Below are 22110 nucleotides of genomic sequence, written 5' to 3'. Positions count from 1 at the left end.
GTACCTCTTTGTATTTAAGTGTTTTGAGAGACGGGCTGACATGCTGGAACCCTTATATCTTTAAACCCCCTGGGTGTGTCGGATGCACACCTAACCCCTTTTATTTATTCTCCACTAGCCACAACAGAACTCTGTAGCAGAAAATTTTTGGCAAGTAATCACCGGACCTACATCCCTACCTCCCGTCCCTCTACTTTTTTAATGTTTTTTTTTTTTTTCATCCTACTGTTTAGTAGTAGTTGCAAGAAACTGCTTCAATTATACAGGTAAAAAACTGATTCCAAGTTAAGTTAAACTCACATCACCACCCCAAAATGCAGCCCTGCACTCACAAAAAAAACAATGGCCTTCTTTGTCTTCCGTGGCTAAAGCCATTCTATCCCGGCAGCCAGGGTTGATATTTAATTTAGCTGATTTCCTGTGAGCCGAACCCCTCACCCCCCCACTTTCCTTTTCCTATGTCTGTGAGCTCCACAGCCAAGAGACTTTGAAGCTGCTCAGATCACAGGGAACAAAGACTGACTGACCAGCCACCTCACTCCAAACACACACTATGCTTTTAAAGGAGAGAAAACGAGTGGGTGAGAGATGGGAGAAGAAAAAAAAAAAAAAGACAATAAGATTGACCTAAATATACCTCATATCACTAAAGCGTAAGAAAGCAGGGACACGCGTTTCATGTATGTAGTGGAAATATTTGTAGTATAGGTTCGACATATTGTATAATCATTTAACACTGCCTGTGTTTACAATTATAGAGCAAGTGACTCGTCAAAATGCAAATGTATTTTTTTTTTTTCTGTAAAAACATCCACGCCAAGCAGTGTTGCATTCTAGATGCCTCATAGAACATTCATTTTTCTCATGTTATATCCCTTATTTTTGTTACTTGCCATAATGTGTTTTGATATGATCTCTAGAAGGATATTGTTTACAAAAATGTACAAAAACACTAAAAATGTGTGTTCTCAATTTTTTTGAGTTTTTCTCCAGTATGCATGATAAAGACATTTTTGTATGGCTTTTTTTTCTGACTGTCACCTCAATACCAAATTTTGTAGCAGAAGCCTCCCCATTCCTTTGTCTTATTTGTTCTAGACCCCTTGTGATATGATTTCCCAGGCTGTACCTGTTATTGAGATGATGAACGGATTAGAGAAGCCAATAAAAACTTTTTGTTACAAAAAACTAGGTGGTGTGTAATTTTTGTCTCTCATATCCACTGGAATATCACTATTTCTGCAGTAGGCTACACAAATTTGATACCAAATACTGTATATTGACAATTAACATGATCATGTTTGCTTGCTATATAAGACAGAACATTGTTGGTTAAGTCATTTAATTAATAATAGAATTTGCATAATGTAAGCATTATTTAATGTTAGCATAATCTTTAGCACCCAAATTGAAATCTCATTTTTTGGACTATCCAAGTAAGCAGTAGCACAAATCAAGAAAGACCATAAATTTGCTAAAATATGAAGAGAATAAGAGATTTCATGAAAGCAAGTGTTATGTAGGATACAGAGTTAAAATTTAGATTACAAATAAAAACAAATATTGGGTCTCTAAATAAGATTTTTTTTTTAAGTTATTGGTATCCTTACATCGGCAAACTAATATTGTTGTTACTTTTTTTTCGTATTTCTTAGCCAAATTGATAAAGAAGCAGAAGCAATACACATACAGTCGAGGCTTCTTAAACGCATTGTTTTGTCCGCAAAAGGAACTTTTATTTTGAAGGTGGATGGCTAATGTAAGGTTTAGCATGCACGAGACAACACGGGGTGAACATACGAGGACGCGTGCAGCGGCGGAAAGGAAAATTAAAATACTAAGAAAAGGAAGACAAAATCTTCAGAGGTGATACAGTTGTGTTTCTTGTCGTTTTCTCTGTACACAATTTTGTTGACAGACAAGATGTGGTTCCTTGTGGGCCTCAACTATGTTAAACATGGCTGCACATCCGTCAACATTCGAGTTGTAGCCGAGAAAAGGGTCCACTTCCGGTTACTATTAAACTAGCTCATTTACTATGCAGTGCCATTGAGTTGAAGCTGAAGTGGTCTTGTGTTTCCTCTTGTTTCCCATTTGAACTTAGATAATTTCACCAACTTAAGTGTTACAAGACTTGTCAGCACTGAGCAGTAAAGCTTAAAAATAGTACTTTATCCTGTCTGGAAGGAAAACTTGAACATCGGCATCTTTATAAATCTAGCAGGTCAGTTGCGGGGTTTGAAAGTGGGGCCAGAAGTATTTAAATCAAGTAAAATTAGCCATATTGCAATTTTAAACTACTCTTTAAAGATAAAATAAATTCTAAGATTAAATAAAATACAGTAAATATACCAAAGTGTACTTGAGTTTCAAATTTCACTTAAGGAGGCTACAGTACTGAGAGTGAAGTGAATGTAATTGTTACTTTGACAGTACCAACTTTAGCGCCTTGTGGTAATGTACAAACCACTCTTTTGTGCATAGTAGCTGACAAAAGAGAGGTTTGTAACATTTTTACTTACTTCTCACCCTGCCACTTCAGAATAAATTTTGCAGTTAAAATAAAAGAGCTTTAAAAGCTTTTAACTCGACCAAAATGGGAGACACTGGCAACACTAACATTCTTACAGTGGATGCACCTTGCTTCTCCTACTGGGACTAAATCTAGTCTACAGTTTATGTCATTTGATCCTCAAGCCATCGGTTAGAAGCAAGGCTCTGCGGCCACAAGATGGAGCTGTAATGTTGACATTAGGAGCAGATGGTGCTCTCTTTATTTCTGGTATTTGTCTCATTGTAATTAAAAAACTAATCCAGACCTCAGCCCACACATGACTAAATTATAGATAATAGTAAAGTAAGAAACAGCCCATATTCACCAATTCAATAGCTGCCATTTGCAGACATTGCAAAAAGAATTTTCCCCCATTTTCATTCTTTGCTGAATTGTCGTTAGTATCTTCGTTAGTATCGTTGTCCGTATTGATAGAGAGACACCTTAATAAACAACAAAATATAAACTTAAGGGTTCAGCCTGAATAAATGTGTCGAGAAACTAAATAACAGTTTAGAAAAAAAATCTTAATGGAAAGTCTTACATACTTGTATATCACAGCTGGACACAAGCGAGGGAAAATAAACCATTAAGTAAAAAAATAAGGTATGTTTACTTGATAGTACTGTACTAAGTAAAATGTTGTGGTATTTGTACTTTACTTGAGTATTTTCCTTTTGTGATACCTCATATTGTAATCCTCTTCAATTAGAAAATTAGAAAATGTACTTACTCCTTAGTTTATTTGATTCTTCAGCATAAAAAAGCACAAAATAAAATAGAACAAATTATGCTTTAATGTTATAGATTAAAGCTCCTGTGGGGAGTTTTCTCTGGTTATGAAACAGACTGAAATTAATTCTGATGACTCTATATGAACTACAAAAGCAAACTAAATTATTTCTATATAGTTATTTATTAATACCTGAAACTGGTGGCGGGGGGTAGGTGTCAGACAAAGTGATAAACTGCACGCTGCCTTTGTTTACATTTTCCAGGGCAAAAATTTGTGATACATATGACTGTTAAAGAAAGCAGGATGAGATTTTTTTGTTAAAAACCACCACTTAAGCATGCACAGGACAAAATCAGCAAAGAGATAAGAGGTACGGCTTTGTCCACAGGGGGCGCCAAAATCAATACAAACCGAAAGTTCCCCACAGGAGCTTTAAGATGATGAACACTTCTCTGAAATCGGAACTTTTGGTACTTTATTTCATAGTTTATATTTTTGAAAACTTATATTTAATCTATTACTATTACTTTAAACTTGACTTTTTCTTTTTTTTGTCACCCAATTTCTAACATAAAAAGTTTGCATCATGATGTTTCAGAGTAATTGATGTTAAAAACAATATTCAGTTCTGCTCTCCCCCTGTCTGCTTTGTGTAGCATCTCCTTAAAGAAGCCGCGAGTCGAGGGTCTTCAGGAAGAGGAAGACTGGAACTGCCAACCTTTGCTCAGCTGGCGTCAGTCTCCCTACCTCACCCTGATGAACCATGTCCTAACTTTAATTACAGCCGTCATTGCCGGGAACAGCAGGTTGGGTGGGGTTAAGGATGGCCATAACCGTAAGTGACTTTGGACTTACTGTTAGCAAGAGCGCACAGAGGCCGTTATTGCAGTTGAGTTGAGTTGCACCTCTGTTGACTCTCTTCACAGCAACATGTTCATAAAACCTGCTGGTGAAATGCTTTACACTGTTGATGTCTTAATATAGGGGAATGAAGCATTTCATAATAAGCTGCACCTCTTCAAAAGTTAAACATTAATGTTTGGTGAAGTTCACATTACTGATTTTGTGTCTGAGTTGCTAAGCTGGCCATCAGCAGTGTGAGATTATGCAGTTAATGTTATTAACATGTATTAAAATATATTGTTAGTAATATTTCTGTTGAGCCAAGATGCCGCATTCACAGCAGAAATTTTGACTTGTCGAGAAAGCACAGGTGTTACTAAGAACATTGTATTTTTTACACTTCCTACTTTGACATGTTAAAAGGTCTTCAATGAAAGAAGCCTTTGCTTATTGTTACACCTGACACCTGTTTGGCACGATTTATAAAAAGCTTTTCTTGTAGAATTTCTTATCTCAACACCATCAGCACAAAAGATTATGAGGGGAAAAGTTCCTTGTTTTGTACAGCAAAACTTTATGGGAATGGAGGTCCTAACAGTATTGAATATCACTGGTGTACTTTTGTTGATTGTAAAACTTGAGGACTGATTAGGAATGATATAATGTGCTCAAACTGTAAAGTAAGGAATACCTGTTTGTCTGTCTGTATGTATTTATGAGCGTACGACTGTCCTTTTACATTTCTTGAGAACAGTTCTTCCCACTGACCTCACACTTGGTGGGTGTGAGGACACAATGGTGGGCAGTATTAAGTAAGGCAGTCCCGCTAACTGCAATATTTACAAGCCAAGCCACCGCCACAACCGCTTGTTTTACCTTTCTGTGATGCGTATAGAATTTTAAATACATTCAAATTTGTTACAATTTTCCTGCCAGCTGTTTTTTTCACAAGGACAAAAAAGCAGCTGCTCTAGTCGTAGAACCAAATGTTAACCTGCCGCCTTTCTGCTTTCAACCAAATAAGAAGGAACAGTCAAACAATTGAGATAAGGAAATCTGCAAAATCTGCGGCCAAAATTCCCCACGAAGCTTGGAATACATCGAATTCTTGTCCTCATGTAGCTACCTATCACTCAGCTGTCGGACACAGCTGCCCCAACTAACTGAGCAGCCACAACAGGATAAAATCCACTGTTTTGCAATAAGTGGTTGACGAGATGGTTTGATTTAGCTTATTTAAATTTACTTGAATTACATAAATAAAATTCAATAGTTTGAAATACACATTAAAAATAAGTATGGTCATGAGCTTTGGGTAGTAGAGCCGCTACTCCTAGAGCCTAGAGTAGAGCCAGTTGAGGTGGTTCGGGCATCTGACGAGGATGCCTCCTGGGCACCTCCTTGTGGAGGTTTTCTGGGCATGTCCAACTGGGGGTAGACCCAGAGCTCGCTGGAGGGATTATATATCCCACCTGGCCTGGGAACGCCTCGGGATCCCCCCAGGTGGAGCTGGAAAATGTTGCTTGGGAGAGGGACGTCAGGGCTAACTTGCTTAGCCAGCTGCCACCTGACCCCACATAAGCAGAAGAAGATGGATGGATGGATGGATGGCCGGACGGACAGACAAAACCTCTCACAGAACCAAACACCTAAATAACGTAGCTTTAGTTGATTTCCAGTGCTACTTAATGAGTTAAATGTCACTTGACAGAAACATCAGGATAGTTTGGATAGAAGCCTAAAACAGAGAAGATATTAATATACATATTTCATTGGTTTTGCATTAATATGGAAACCATAAATTGATCAGAAAACTGTGTTTCTGTTAACATTGTTGTTATTCTGGTCAATGATGGCTAACAGCCTTCAAAACAAGTGCTCACGTACTTGCACGTTGAGTTCAAAGATACCACTTTTTATCTATGAGCTATTTCAGTCTTTTTTCCACTGACGCCCGTGATGACGCTAAATTTCGTAAGAGTCGTGTTAATTTAAAGATTTAACTGGGATCAAAGTCAACTTTGAGATAAAATCATTTTATGGGAGGAGATGGGATGATAGCTCAGGTCTGAACAAACTTGAAACATGACTTCAGACTTCACGAGAAGAAGGTTAAAAATCAGTTTGATATTCAAAAAGTTTAAACTTGTTCAGGCCTTGTAAACTTTTTTTTTTACTGTTTGTATCAAGATCATTTTATCTCACGTTATGACGTCTGGAATCAAAGGTCACATTACCCTCAGCCCAACCTGCTTTATTGCCCACCTAGTTTCCTGGTAACATTTGTTGCTGCTAGTCGGTTGAATCAATTTCTGAATCACCTTGTTTTAGGCTTTTGTAAGTTTTTGCACTAAGCTTCATGGACCCAGCTTCTTCTGGGCTGTCGTGTGGACATGTTTTAATTGGACCTTTGAAGAAATCTTGTTTATAGAAGTTGTCTCGTAGTTAGTGACGTGTGGTGGAGCTGCAATAAATTCATAAAGTGGCTGGCAAGGAATGCAATCTTTGACCCTTTGGTTCCTAACAGCCTCTATCAGTAACTACTGCAGTCTTAGGCTGATACGTACAAAAATACATTGTTGAACAGTGTCAGTAACAAACATTTTAAAGCTATGTTTTTTAAAGCCCCTAAACGTACATGACATGTTTGTCATTACATTGTGGTAGCATTGTCTTTTCTTGTTCTTGTTGTAGAAATCAGCTCGTTTACTGCTTTGGGGAATAGTCTAGTAGGAAGATAGGGTCTCCATGCACCCCGTAGATATGTTTTTGTAACTTTGTAATCCTCAAGGTGTCCAGTAAACAAATTTTTATGTTCCCAACTCAAAATATTGTCCCAAGGGTCTGTTTGGCAGCCATTTTTGCAGCTTGGATTTCTGACGACAATTGAAAATCTACATAACTTTTGAACTAGACATCATACAGAGACAAATGACCCCATTCTGCGTAATTGTGTCATCATCACTGTCATCATCACTGTCATCATCTCTGTCATCACTGTCATCATCACTCTCCTCATCTGTCATGTCTATCATCATCACTGTCATGATCTCTGTCACCATCACTGTCATCATCTCTATCACATGACTGTCATCATGACTGGTATTATCTATGTCATCTTCTCTGTCATTTCTGTCATCATCTCTGTCATCATCACTGTCATCATCTGTCATCTCTGACATCATCACTGTCATAATTTCTGTCATCATCTTTGTCATCATAACTGTTGTCACCATCACTGTCAGCATCTCTATCATCATGACTGTCATCATCTGTCATCATCTGTCATCATCTCTGTCAGCATCTATGTCATCACCCCTGTCATCATCACTCTCATCATCATAGTCATCATCATAGTCATCATCACTGTCATTAACACTGTCATCATCACTGTCATCATCACTGTCGTCATCTCTGTCGTCATCACTGTCATCATCTCTGTCATCATCTCTGTCATCATCACTGTCGTCATCTGTGTCATCATCTCTGTCGTCATCACTGTCATCATCACTGTCATCATTAATTTAATGTAAACATAATGTGACAGACAGAAATACTTTCCGTAATTCGTGTCCTGTCATCATCTCTGTCATCATCAGTGTCATCATCCCTGTCATCATCTCTGTCGTCATCACTGTCATCATCTCTGCCATCATCTCTGTCATCATCTCTGTCGTCATTTCTGTCATCATCTATGTCATCATCACTGTCGTCATCTCTGTCATCATCTCTGTCATCATTAATTTAATTTAAACACAATGTGACGGAAAGAAATACTTTCCGTAATATGTGTCCTGTCATCATCTCTGTCATCATCATAGTCATCATCACTGTCATTAACACTGTCATCATCACTGTCATCATCACTGTCATCATCATAGTCATCATCACTGTCATTAACACTGTCATCATCACTGTCATCATCATTTGTTTACTAGACACCAAGAGGATTACAAAAAACTAAGTAAGAAAAATATATCCATGGGGTGCATGGAGACCCTATCTTCCTACTAGACTAAAAGTTCAGCCAGGAAACATGTCCGTGACATCACACGGTGCCTGTGTTTTGTGTTTGATATGGGCGCAATATCTCTGTCATCATCTTTGTCATCATAACTGTTGTCACCATCACTGTCAGCATCTCTATCATCATGACTGTCATCATCTGTCATCATCTCTGTCAGCATCTATGTCATCACCCCTGTCATCATCACTCTCATCATCATAGTCATCATCATAGTCATCATCACTGTCATTAACACTGTCATTAACACTGTCATCATCACTGTCATCATCACTGTCGTCATCTCTGTCGTCATCACTGTCATCATCTCTGTCATCATCACTGTCGTCATCTGTGTCATCATCTCTGTCGTCATCACTGTCATCATCACTGTCATCATTAATTTAATGTAAACATAATGTGACAGACAGAAATACTTTCCGTAATTTGTGTCCTGTCATCATCTCTGTCATCATCATAGTCATCATCACTGCCATAAACACTGTCATCATCATAGTCATCATCACTGTCATTAACACTGTCATCATCACTGTCATCATCATTTGTTTACTAGACACCAAGAGGATTACAAAAAACTAAGTAAGAAAAATATATCCATGGGGTGCATGGAGACCCTATCTTCCTACTAGACTAAAAGTTCAGCCAGGAAACATGTCCGTGACATCACACGGTGCCTGTGTGGTAACAACCTCTGTCAGTAAACGCTCTCATCTAATCTGAACCTTCTGCTTTATTTAAAGAACTGGAATTTTTCCAACTCAGTCAAGGGACAGAGTCTTGACTTGACCTTTGACCCAGGCGCAATAGAGATTCAGGAAATGACATACCTATTTATGTATTTTATCTTTGACTCCTTACTGGAAGAGGCCTAAACTGTGGACACATAAATAAACATATTCATATAAATGTTTAATTATATCTTGAAAGCATATGGTTTTTGAAGATGATTTCTAAAGTTTATAAGGATAGAGTGATTTGAATAAATGTTGTGGTCTAACCGCGGCTCTATAGGGGTCATGTTAATTGTCATGTGAACATTAATTAATTGAATTAAGAGCCTAGTGCTAAATATAATTGAAATTTGAGCTCTAATGTGTGAAAAAACAGCTCTTTTTAAATACTTTTTATCGACATACTCGATTGGTTCCTTTGTTATGACGTGACTCCTGTGTTTTCTATGGTTAGGATCAAATACAATATCGGTATAACACACAATATCACAAAACAACTGACCAGGCGACTGCTATGTTATGCGAGGTAAAATTACCGTTTTTGTCAGTGGAGTCTGGTCGCTTTGAAGAGAGAATGGTTTATGGTGTCAAAAGAATCATCTTCCTCTTTAACAAGAAGGTTTAACTCTGTAGGAATCCTTTACATAATGTTGTGAGACATTTAAGGATTACAATCTGAGCCTGTCAGTGGCAAACAAAAACACTTTGAGTCAGGGTACTTTGCTTAAAAGATTACATTGCATTGCTGTTGGCTGAAGTTATCATGAACATAGTCATTAACACTTCCCAACATGTGGAAACAGCAAGGCCCAATTCCTCTTCAATTTTACAAAGAGTTTTATTTTTCCTGTAATACCTTTAAATTATTATGTTTAACATAACACTATAAGAGAGCTCATGATGATTCATTAAGCAGCATCTGAGATGATTTCACACTGCACTGCCCAAAGAGCATTCATGAAACAAACAGCAGGGTCACCTTTCTTTCTTTGTGGATTTTCTCATGGTGTAAATCATCTGAGGTTGTGTTCATGTTGCCAACAGTCAAATAGCTCTTTGATCTGTGACACACTGTCAGGACATTATAAAACAAAGTGATTAAAACAGATGTATGTCATGGAAGACTGATAAACTGAGTCATGTTTTCTGGGCCAGGACATGTACTTTAGCACAGTGCCGCCCTCTGAGGAGTGGCTAATGATTAAAACGGCCGGTTGAGGACACCTGAGCCCTAAACAGCCAAAGTTTTAGGGAACTAAAGCGTCGTCCACTCACAGCCCTCACTGGCTTTCTTTCTTGGACTGAAGCGAAATCCTTAAATTCATTCCAATGGCTCGAGAAATCAAACTCCTCTATGTCCTTTGGCTGGCTGCAGCCTGTCTTGGTAAGTAGTCTAAGAATTCATTTTAACTTAAAATGCTCATTTTATTTTGCTAAGTCTCTGAAAATGGAATAGCTCAGATGATAAGAAGTTCAATTATCAGCTAAACTTTAGACTTTATTTACCAGCGTAAAATCAGGATACTTGTAATTGCTTCAACTTCTCCTTAACAGTGATTTGTACGTTACGGGTTTGTTTGCTGCACACATAATCTGATATAAATATTTAAAGATGGTGTTGATGAAAACAATCTCACTTAACTCATCACCTTTTTACTAACCTGCCTTCCTTTGGAGGTATAAGAACCTTCAGTCTGGTTAATGCTTTACTTGTCAGAAGTAATAAATGAGCTTGAAGTGAGTTTTACAGGGGCGGTAAATTACTCGTTTTTAAGTCTTTTTGGCATGCATTCATTTCAATGAATATTGGGTAGTCTCACCACCTCCTGTTGATGCTAAGAGGTTGACACTCAATTAATTATAATGATAGTACATTTTAAATAAAGAAACCAGGGGATTTGTTATTCTCCATTTCAGGCTGTCACATATGAGTTGAACCCATGAAAACCACAATTCTCTGCCTTTAACATGGTGAACAGCTTGACTTTTTTTCAGCTTATCTGTGTAAAATATGGCAGGGCCAAGCCTAGTTTACCACCCGCACTTAAAGCTGTACTTCTGGTCTCCTTGATTTTTAATTATTAATCTTCCAGTAAAGGTAAAACTGCTATAAAGCCATAATCCATGCAGTTATATTGTAAAGCTGGCATCTGTTAATAATTTGATTGAGATAAGGCTACAGTTTCATCTTTTTTTTTTTTTACGACTCATACTTATCTTTTCTTCCTGTAACCTGTGATGCCTCATAGATAAATAATAATTTCCAAATCTGGATAAATCTGTTCAATTGATTGTTCTAGTGGAGTAGATTTTCATTTCTGTCGAATGTCGGCAAGTTTTGCTGTGCCCAAGAACTTATCGGTAAGTTTTCAAAAATGCTGTACTGTGCTGCTTCTACCACAACAGCCTCACTTGCAAAAACAGAAGGTGTGACTTCAACCACAAAACCGCCAACTTCACCAGCTCCAACAACAACAGGTGGTCCAACCACAAAACTGCCAACTTCACCAGCTCCAACAACAACAGGTGGTCCAACCACAAAACCGCCAACTTCACCAGCTCCAACAACAACAGGTGGTCCAACCACAAAACCGCCAACTTCACCAGCTCCAACAACAACAGGTGGTCCAACCACAAAACCGCCAACTTCACCAGCTCCAACAACAACAGGTGGTCCAACCACAAAACCGCCAACTTCACCAGCTCCAACAACAACAGGTGGTCCAACCACAAAACCGCCAACTTCACCAGCTCCAACAACAACAGGTGGTCCAACCACAAAACCGCCAGCTTCACCAGCTCCAACAACAACAGGTGGTCCAAACACAAAACCGCCAACTCCACCAGCTCCAACAACAACAGGTGGTCCATCCACAAAACCACCAACTCCACCAGTTCCACCAACAACAGCAGGTCCAGGTGGTCCAACCACAAAACCGCCAACTCCACCAGTTCCATCAACAACAGCAGGTCCAGGTGGTCCAACCACAAAACCGCCAACTCCACCAGTTCCACCAACAACACCAAAGCTTCCAGGTAATTGTCCAAAAAAGGAAAATTTCCTAGAATTCATTTCTTTGATGCTCTCACATTATGTTGTAAACACTTACATTGGTGTCTGTCTGTATTTTTTTCCCTTTGCCATTAAAGAACCCTGTCAACCAGACACATGTGGCGATGGCAGCACCTGTGTGCCTCGTGCCAATCAAAAGTTTGAATGTTTGTGTTTGCCTGGTGACATCTACATTTATGACAGCAAGCGTTGTGAGAGTGGTAAGTATTTGTTGCATCCTACCTGTGGGAGGTTGTTGCTCCATGAAAAAGTTATTAAAAGAACACTTTTTAAAACACCCAAGTGTATGCCTTTAAGTATCTGTGGGATATAAGAGAATTTGGTCATACAGGAGAATTGATTGTCACTGTAGTCAATTATTTGTACTGAGCTCAATTCAGTGAGGTCCAGTTGTATCAGGTCAGTCAAAATCATAAGCAACTGAAGAAGACCTGTTCTATGTTAATTACTTCATGAAATACTTACAGCTGCAGTGTGACATTTTGCGCAATATCAACATTTATAACTACAGTAGGAAGTGACCATAATACAGTTCATCTATGTTTCCGATAAAACTGCGGCTATAGGTAATAATCTCGGAGATCTCAGTTTCATCGTCTTTGGTGGCACCCTATGGCAATAAATGGTAATTGCGGGAGTACACTTCCCAGATATCCAGACGTCTACGGTTGGCTCCCCTTGTTACAGTCTTAACTCTTGATTTTCAATTATTTTTGAAGTTGTATCTGTAGTCATCGATCTTTTCTTTGTTTGTTCAGCCATCGTAGATTACTGTTTACTCGCAACACTTGCGGAGAGCAGAAAAAACAGCCTCTTAGCTCCGCCTACCCTCTCTGGCAGACCAACCACTGCTGGCTGACGGAAAACGCATCACTAACTGTGCTTGCGATTATTTCCGCGAAAGTCGCACCAGACACACAGTCCGTAATTCTGCAAAGGCTTTCATCAGTGGGCCATAGGCTCGATCACCATTCGGCGATAGATAGTGACTTAACAGACATTTATTTAAAGGAAAATGTATGAGATTATCACTTTACCCAAAGTTAACGCAATTCAAGCCATGATGCTAGGCTAACAGTTACATCTAATTGGAAAGATATGTGGGTGGTTTTGTCTTCGCATATTTCTCTCAGCAAGAAAATAATAAGTGTCTAAGTTGTTGATCCTTTAATACATGGATATGATGTACTTGAGATTAATTAAGATTATATTTTCCTATTTTAGCCAAAGTTTTCCCTGGACAACTGACCCTGCCTCAAATAGTATACAGTGCAAACCTGGAAAACCCGGCATCATCAGAATTTCTAGAAGCCTCCACAGCCATTGTTGCCAAGGTAAGTGCTCATCTTTTTTTGCGCTGCATGTGTGTTTGCAAGTTTTTAAGAGCAACCACTACAACAGTGATTGCTCATCTCACTCGCCTTTGCTACACCTAGGCAGCAAAACTAATTCTTGTGGTAATGAATGTACTATGTTGCTGCACAATATCTATGAAAGCAAAATAATGTTGATTTGAAGGGGTTGGTCTTCCAGTCAGCCTAAACAAAATGATATATCTTTCCAAAACACAGCTGAACGGGGTTTATATAGATGTTGATGGCTACTCAGAATCTACAGTGCAGAAGCTCTGGTAAGTTTCAGAGCGACAATGGGTTTTTTTTCCATCTGACTCTCTCCCTATCTAGAACCACACCCTGTACAGTACACTTCTGGCATATTGCACATAAAATAACTGAGTAAAATAACCATTAAGTGCATGTTTTTCTTTTCCAAATAGGTCCAATAATACCAGCAGAGTTTGGTCAAGGGCAACAATTGTAGTTGTGGCAGATGTAGATATCATTTTCAAGGCAGAAGCTGACATTGACACAAAAACTGTCACGGAGACATTAGAGAAGGCGATTAGTGAATGTGGGGGCTGTCTACTGGAAGGGTCAACTTTTAAAGGTACGTTTATTATTTGTATCTAGTGTGCATGTGTGATCTTTATGTAGACGGGTGTTGACATTTATCTATAAGATATTTAAGCATTGCAACAGGATGTTTTTTTGTGCTGCAATTGTTCTACAACTACTTCCATAAATCATTGTGAACTAGTGTTCTCCAGAAGCCTGTTTAGGTAATTCTTAATGGATTCTTTTCTGTTTATACTCAAAGAAATTGAAGGTGTCTTTCTGTTGATTCCTGATGGAAATATTCTACCAATCGAAAGACAAAAATCCCGCTTAATTTCCATACAGTTAATGGCTCAATACCACTTTTTCACATTAAATACATTATGATTAGCTGATAATTTACAGTACCTTACTCGCTCAGTTTATATGCACATTAAATCATGTCACTATTGGCCATAATAGGAAAGTCACAGCTTCTGCTAAGAACATCTGAATTAGATGAAATTCTTATGACAGCTCCTAGGCGCAGCCTGAAAAATGATGCTGGGGTGTTGGGGATGAAACAGCGGGCATGGTAACCATGCAGGGCGGCAGTGGCGCTGACAGACAAGAGAGAGAGATGAGACATTTGCAGCTTAATATAAAGCTGGGACCCTTGAGTTGCTTTCCAAAATGAGCTTGAAGGCGAGGCTCCATTAATGTTGTCTCTGTTCTGTGCAAGTTCACGAGAGGTAGAGGGAGACAGCAATACCAGCAATATGAAATTTATGAAACGATTATTTTATTATTTACACCTTGCTTGCACTAATGTAAAGCTTGATTAGTAAATATCGTATGCTAGCATGTATAATATCAGTCATTAACATGCCCACTTTAAATGTCTACCATGGTGAAAAATCCTTTCACCAGATTTTGATTTGAGTTATGTGCTAATGTCTTGTTTTTTTTCCTTTGTTCAAAGATGAAGACCTGTGTGAGAGAAATGCCTGTGATAATGTAACCACACAATGCAAGGCTGCAGCGGGATCTTTTTCCTGTAAGTGTAAGGAAGGCTACATTACGACAGACTTCACCACCAGATTGTGCACAGGTAAGCGCATTAGGGGAGTGGGAGGGAGAGAAAGTGTTTGTGTGTGTTACATCCTGTGATATTCTTCTCTACTTAACTACAAACTATATAGAAACAAACTATACTCTAATTATATTAACTTTTTTCATCTTTGCAGCTTGTCCCAGTGGGAAAAAAGCTGTGTCCAACGAGTGTGTTGAGTAAGTTCTAAAATGTCATACCATGTTCTGACAATGTGACAATTATGTAATCATATTTTAAAAAATGTCTTCCCAAAAGTATAAGAGAAGAAAAAGCCGATCGACGCTGTAAACATGGTCTGAGTTTATAGAGAGCTTGGGTATAAATGTAATTGTAAAATTAACTGTTTTTCTTGTCTTTCAGTTGTCCATTCGGTTACTCCGGCCTTAACTGCAATGAATGTGAGTATCCAGTATGTGTAGACAATAGGACCAAAAGTTATATTAAATACAATCAGTTATGCTTCTTTATAATGGATGGTAAATAACTTAAAAAGCTTTCCAATGCTACAAATGTAACCTGCTTCCAAACCAAACTGCTGAAATGTTTCAACACATTCAACAGTAAATTCATACTTTTTAATTTCAATGCATTACTACTTTTAATAGGGTTATTTAAAAACAGTATAATTTAAGTCTTTTCATAAGCAGAGCCTGGTTATTCATGTCCTTCCCCTCCTGTGTTTTGTCAGCATGGCAGCTTACACTGGTGATTGTTGGATCCGTGTTGGGGGCACTGTTTCTCATCGCAGTCCTTCTTTTACCTGTAATGGCACTCAGGTGAGTTTCTCATCTACTCATTCACTCACTTGACTCTTTGCCATATTCTCTCTTACTCAGGCTACTCATTAACCTTTATACACCCTGGCACATTAGGAACTTTTACTGTGCAAAAGGGTCGTGTTGTGTTTTTAACCAATTAGATTTCAGACACATCTCTCAATTTGAAGTAAAAATCTGTTTACAAATATATTAGATACTTTGATGAAGTTGTACCGATACAGTGGCAGTAGACAATAACAAAAACGGTTGTTCTATCTCGTTAGACCTTGGAAGAAGAGCTCCAAGAAGAACAAAGATGTAGACATTGGGAGGCCTGCTATGAGCTTTGCTGCCAAGGCTCCGTTGGTTAACGGCTTCGCAGCCAACAGTCGGCCAGTCTCAGTGAACGGGTCAGCTAACGCCTTCGCCAGCGGTGGGGTGCCTCGAATCCCACGGGCCACGACCAACAGCAGCTTGGACCGCAGGGACAACCTGGAGATGACTCTGAGCAACAGCCGGCAGAACCTGATCTCTGCGGGGAGGACGGTGAGTACGCCTCTGAGTGTGTTCGATGTTTGTCGGTTGATTTTTGTTTTGCAGTTCACTCATAACAAAAATTCTCCTCTCCTTCTAGCGGCTCTACGACGACCCTGATGAAATCAGACCATACACACAGAGTCGACCCCAGACAAACCCCTACACCCAGAGTCGACCCCAGAGCAACCCGTACTCCTCCAATCAGGGCTTCAATAACCCTTACTACAAGCAGGACAACGGAAGATATTAAGAAGGAACAACAAATTGACATTTACCCCGATCAGAAACATGTCAACGTTTCGCTGTACCCTTCCCATATAACTATACACCATTAACACACCAATATGAGCAGTAACCACGTTAGCCCGCGTAGTTTGAAATAAATTGTGACCAATTATAAGCTGCCATAAGTCATTCCCGTTGTTTCCTTGACCAATCTTTATGAACGTTCAGGATATGACATAGACTGCATCTTTTCAAAGGTTTTCTTCATATTTTTATTGTCAGTTTTATTGTGAAATATTACTTCCAACAGACTTACTGTTTGACAGAAATTATACTCAGATCAAGGTGAGACCTAGAGCTGTGTGATATGATTGTCTCTCGTCTATGACTTTACTTGTTATAATGTCGAATGTTTATGCTGAGTCGTTATGTTTAACTCATTTATTTTATCTGAATGAGACGAGTTTCTTGTAGTCTGATCAAATTTGTATTTGTTATTCTTACGTATTGTCATGTTAGTCTATCTATCGTGTAAATGTTTACTACACTGACATTGTTTCATGTTCTATGTGTATATCTGAGAGTATATATGAGGCAATTTTGATTCTCTGATTGATAAACTATTTAAAATGTACAAAATAAAATAAAAAATATGACAAATATTTTAAAACCGTGATGATGACAGAGATGATGACACTGATGATGAGATGATGACAGAGATGATGACATACACTGAACAAAAATATAAACGCAACACTTTTGTTTTTGCTCCCATTTTTCATGAGCTGAACTCAAAGATCTCAGACTTTCTCTATGTACACAAAAGGCCGATTTCTCTCAAATATTGTTCACAAATGTGTCTAAATCTGTGTTAGTGAGCACTTCTCCTTTGCCCAGATAATCCGTCCACCTCACAGGTGTGGCATATCAAGATGCTGATTAGACAGCATGATTATTGCACAGGTGTGCCTTAGGCTGGCCACAATGTGCAGTTTTATCACACAGCACAATGCCACAGATGTCGCAAGTTTTGAGGGAGCGTGCAATTGGCATGCTGACTGCAGGAATGTCCCCCGGAGCTGCTCAATTCCTCATGCCAATTCATTTTGTCAGAAATCCTAGATGGCTGCAAAAATGGCTTGGGACAATATTTTGAGTTGGGAACATCAAAATTTGTTTACTAGACACCAAGAGGTTTACAAAAAACTAAGTAAGAAAAATGTATCCATGGGGTGCATGGAGACCCTATCTTCCTACCAGACTATGTAGATGACTCCGGGGAGAAATCTGGTGAGTAGGCCTCTGAGTGTGTTTGATGTTTTTTGGTTGGTTTTGGTTTTGCAGTTCATAAAACAAAATTCTCCTCTCCTTCTAGCAGCTCTACGACGACCCTGATGACATCAAACCATACACACAGAGTAAATGTTTGCTACAGTGAAATTGATGTTCTATTTTGTACACTGAGAGTCACTGAAAATGCTGGTATTGTCACTGCAGAATGACACACATTGTTTAAGTGGCGGTGGTGCACGACCTTGAATACATCAAACACGTCTGCAAAACAAAGAAAGCTGCCAGGTCAATAAATTGTACTTGAATGATGTTACGATGGTGGTAGCTCCTTGTTTTTTTTCATCAAGAACTTTTCATACATTTGTAAAGAGTAATGGTTTAAGCATGGTCACGCCACGAGGCAAGTTTGATTCACTTTCATGCCTGATTGATACTAAACTGTTATTTAAAATGAACACAATAAAATAAAAATCTAACAAATACGTACATTTTTTAAAGATAATTTTTGGCCTTTATAATATAGGACCGTGAAGAGGGACAGGTAGTGGGGAGTGGGGGATGACATGCACCAAATGATCAGCAGACCGAGAGTCGAGCCTGCGATCAGTGCGTCGAGGACTGTGGTCTCTGTGCGTGTGGCGCCTGCTCTACCAACTGCGCTACACCAGCGCCCCCCCCTCCAAATATTTAAAAACTTATTGTATTAGTTTTTCATTGTCACTCATCATATCCTATAATTTTTAATTCATTTAAACCATATTAAAGCCAAACAGGGACGTTCTGCTGCTCCGCAGCTCATGATCAGTCTGGTCGGTTTTCTCGTCTTGTTTCCTGTTTCAAATGTTTACTATGATTTCACTGACAGGTGTGTTCCAGTAATAATGAAAACAATTAAGTGGAGTTGATATATTTGATCAGCCAAGATGGTATTATGGGAAAGCATTAATTAAATATTTAAATCGATTTTCTTCTCCATTAACGACCTTTTGATCCGTATCAATATTTGATCATTGCAGTGTGCAGGGTGTCTTCTTTGGTTCTACCACTGAAGGGCGCCACAGTTTAACCTTCACAAACACTATAAAAACAGTTGTATGTGTGTGAGTCCACTGTCTTTAAGCTTGTCCAATGTGATTTACTGCGAGTTAACTTAACTCAAAGACACAGCATGGAATCTTTTACCAAATAAAGTGGTTTTAGAATCACTGAAATATCCTGAAAGTCTTTATTGGGGCAGCCTTTTTTTTTTTTAGCATACTGGTTGGTTAGGATACTCATTTTGCATCTACAGTGTTGAGATGAAAAGGAAGGAAATGAAACAAATGTGACTTCTCAGTAACCTGCAGCAACAGAGTAACAGTGACATGCAGAGCAGGTATCAGTCAGAAAGCTCCAGCAAGATAAGATAATCCCTTATTTGTCTCCAGTGGAGGAATTTGGGTGTTGCAGCAGAACAAAGACAAATGGCAAGTAAACAAATACAAACAAGAATACATAAAATAAATAAATAGAATAAGAGGTATATACAACTGTTATACAAGTAGGAGTAAGTGACAAGTTAAAGAAGTAGTTATGTGATAAAGTGACATGTATGGGTAAACAGCAGTAACATTTTAGCAGTATGAGATAATACAATATGGTATATTACAGTGTGTATAGGTGTATAATGTAGTATGATACGGAATATAAGTCAATAGTAAACGTAATATTATGGTAAAATTGCAATTATATATTATAATATGAATATAATATACAGTATGTGGTATCAATAATAACAGTAAGTTTGAACACATGCTTATATGGAAAAATAATTTGTGTTGAAATTTAAATCTGTTTATTGAATTTAACAACGCGTAACCTTGTCGCAGCAAACTGCTTAACTGGTTTGTAGTACAAAAGCATATTGCTGTGCTGTAACACAAAAAAGGTGAAAGGCCTATTAAAACGTCTTCTGTCACCTTTAAGGTCATGCCTAAATCATAATTAGACATTCAACACATTTAACAAAGAAGCCGGTCGAAGCTGCAAAAAGTTCAGTAACTGAACATAATGTTTCAATTATGTAGCAATTATTATTCATTATTCGAGCTGAAACGGCATTTCGAGAGTATCTAGCTTCCGCATCGTGACGTATTTCCAAGTGAAACAGGACGTGCAGGTGGGACATATCATTGGAGGTATCTGATTTGATCATTGAGAAGTGGGCGTAGACAGACGTTCTCCACAGCGCAGTAGCTAGCTAACTGACCGAACGTTCTTGGTGCACTGCGACTAAATGTTGCAGATTGATTGGTTGAAACTGGTTGGTTCCAGCCTACGTAAGCACACAGGATATTTTTTTTTACAGGAAGAAAAAATGATCGGATTTTGATATAAGAATACGAAGAAATGGATTTCTGTATTTTTTTTGGCCTATATTGTCAAATAGATGCACAATATTACCGGGGATGTGATCTAAAAGGATTAAAATTACATTTTTCATTTCACCTCGACTTTAAAGCTCCTGTGAGGAACTTTCGGTTTGTGTTCATTTTGGCGCCCCCTGTGGACAAAGCCATACCTCTAATCTCTTTGCTGATTTTTTCTTGTACATGCTTAAAGGAGCAATTCGCCCCTGGAAAAAGCCACTGTCAGTCAAAGCTGGTGTTCTCTGTAATAGAAGCAATAATATTTGAAATTGGTACCATAGCTGTGGAGAAAGTTCTAAAACAGCCCTACAACACCCAGCGTGCATTGCAGCCCTCCCTCTCGAAGGAACGGCCCAGCGAGAGACGCTGGAGTGAAATACTTTTGCTGCAGGCAATGGCTCAGAGCGGTACAGAAGCCGAAATACGACAAGAATATACCGGTGGATCGTCAAGAACTCTTCAGGTCTGCAGTCTAAATTTCAAACCTGACGATTTTGAACGAGGCATGACATTGGAGATGGGCGTCCTAGATTGAGGAATTGTAGTTTAGCGAGCTCCCTGGCCTCTGCCAGATGACGCGTTTTAAGTAATCCAGCGAAGGTATTCCAGGGCCCATTGGAGAAGCAGATAGCGTCCTCCAAAGGCACAGAGCCAAATTGCGTTTTTTTCCTACCATAATGGCATTAGCTCCCCATAATCGCATGATAGGACAGAGGTTGAAAATCAGCAAACTGGCCCTTTAAGTGTTTTTTAACAAAAAAACCTCATACTGCTTTCTTTAACAGTCACATGTATCACTCCCTTTAAATTTTTGCCCTGTAAAATGTAAACAAAGGCAGCGTGCAGTTAATCACTTCGTCTGACACCTACCCCCCACCAGGGCATTAAAAATAACTATATAGAAATAATCAATCTTGTTGCTGATGGTCTGGTTTGCTTTTGTAGCTCATATAGAGTCATCAGAATTAATTTCAGTCTGTTTCATAACCAGCAAAAAACTCCTCACAGGAGCTTTAACACACCAAACACAGCTCCTTTAAGTGTATGATTTATTACAGCCGCAATGTATTTATATAAAGGTATGCTGTGATTGCTCCAAGTATTTCTATGTTTGTGTCACATTAATGATAAAGCACTGCCATAATAAACAGCTCCTTTCTGTATGCAGAATACACTACCTATGTGACTTATTGCACTCTTTACTTATAGGGCATTTTTTGGTTGCAATTCATTTACGAGTTGCCACATGTGTCTACCATATATTCCTCTGTATGTATATCACATATGTTGTAGCGTGTTTGGATTTTGTAAACGGGTGTAAAAATGTGTGGGGAAAAAAAACTAATCACCTTCACTAATCCTGTTTCCAGCCACATGCAGTCTTAACTTCCTGTTCCATCAATGGTCGGTTTTTCTTGCTGATGTAGACAACACAGCATCAAGTAAAAGTTAATCTTAGATGAAGTTTATGCAAAGGAGCGAGCCATAAAAAGCCTTATTACTCCATGTCACATTATTGGTCGACTGGTTTGCTCAGTGGTCATACATCTCAGTCCCAAAGGCAGTGTCTTCCCCGGGCTCGTTTGGGTCAACAGGATCAGATTTAGCATGAGTGTACACACTTTTTCGAAGTAACTGCAGAATTAAATAATGGGCCTGAACGGTCTTCAGCTTCTGTGTCTTCTGCTGCTGTGTCAAGGGATTCAACTCGCTCAAGGTATGTGCTTACTCTTGATTTCATGTTACATTTTCTACTCACCACTATGTTAAGCTGAGTAATGAGAGTGGGATGAAAGGGAATAGTAAGTAATGATTAGTGTGACTTTTGAATCATCACAGAGCTTTAACTTTTAATGGATTTTATATTTTCCAGTTTGTGTAACTTTTTTGAGATGTCCAAAAAAAGTTTCATGCCAAAATGAGATTTGAGTAGCTTGACA

The 22110-nt window shown here is 38.7% G+C and overlaps 2 protein-coding genes across 2 annotated transcripts in view; both read left to right on the top strand.

The window, feature by feature from the left end:
* The first annotated feature begins 11263 nt into the window (after positions 1-11263).
* On the top strand, positions 11264-16494 carry muc13b (mucin 13b, cell surface associated). Its single transcript, XM_069663896.1, has 12 exons — positions 11264-11268; positions 11313-11896; positions 12039-12161; positions 13186-13295; positions 13533-13591; positions 13739-13908; positions 14818-14946; positions 15083-15125; positions 15310-15347; positions 15638-15725; positions 15992-16271; positions 16342-16494. Exons 1-12 carry the CDS (start codon positions 11264-11266, stop codon positions 16492-16494), a joined length of 1782 nt encoding a protein of 593 aa, XP_069519997.1.
* Positions 16495-21820: 5326 nt separating this feature from the next.
* Positions 21821-22110, top strand: part of lrp2b (low density lipoprotein receptor-related protein 2b) — a 40133-nt gene continuing 39843 nt past the window's right edge. Inside the window, exon 1 of the mRNA XM_069663895.1 lies at positions 21821-21887. Within this exon, the coding sequence (XP_069519996.1) occupies positions 21821-21887 (67 nt within the window). The remainder of the gene's footprint in view (positions 21888-22110) is intronic.

Source organism: Semicossyphus pulcher, unplaced genomic scaffold (genome assembly GCF_022749685.1).
Source record: "Semicossyphus pulcher isolate SPU_LCO1_2020_fin unplaced genomic scaffold, fSemPul1.0.p SCAF_16, whole genome shotgun sequence".
Taxonomy (NCBI): domain Eukaryota; kingdom Metazoa; phylum Chordata; class Actinopteri; order Labriformes; family Labridae; genus Semicossyphus; species Semicossyphus pulcher.
This window is presented reverse-complemented; position numbering and strand designations above follow the sequence as displayed.

Coding starts and splice junctions, on each gene's coding strand:
- muc13b (XM_069663896.1), top strand. Junction 12,162..13,185: donor CAGCAAGCGTTGTGAGAGTG/GTAAGTATTTGT, acceptor TTCCTATTTTAG/CCAAAGTTTTCCCTGGACAA. Junction 14,947..15,082: donor CACCACCAGATTGTGCACAG/GTAAGCGCATTA, acceptor TCATCTTTGCAG/CTTGTCCCAGTGGGAAAAAA.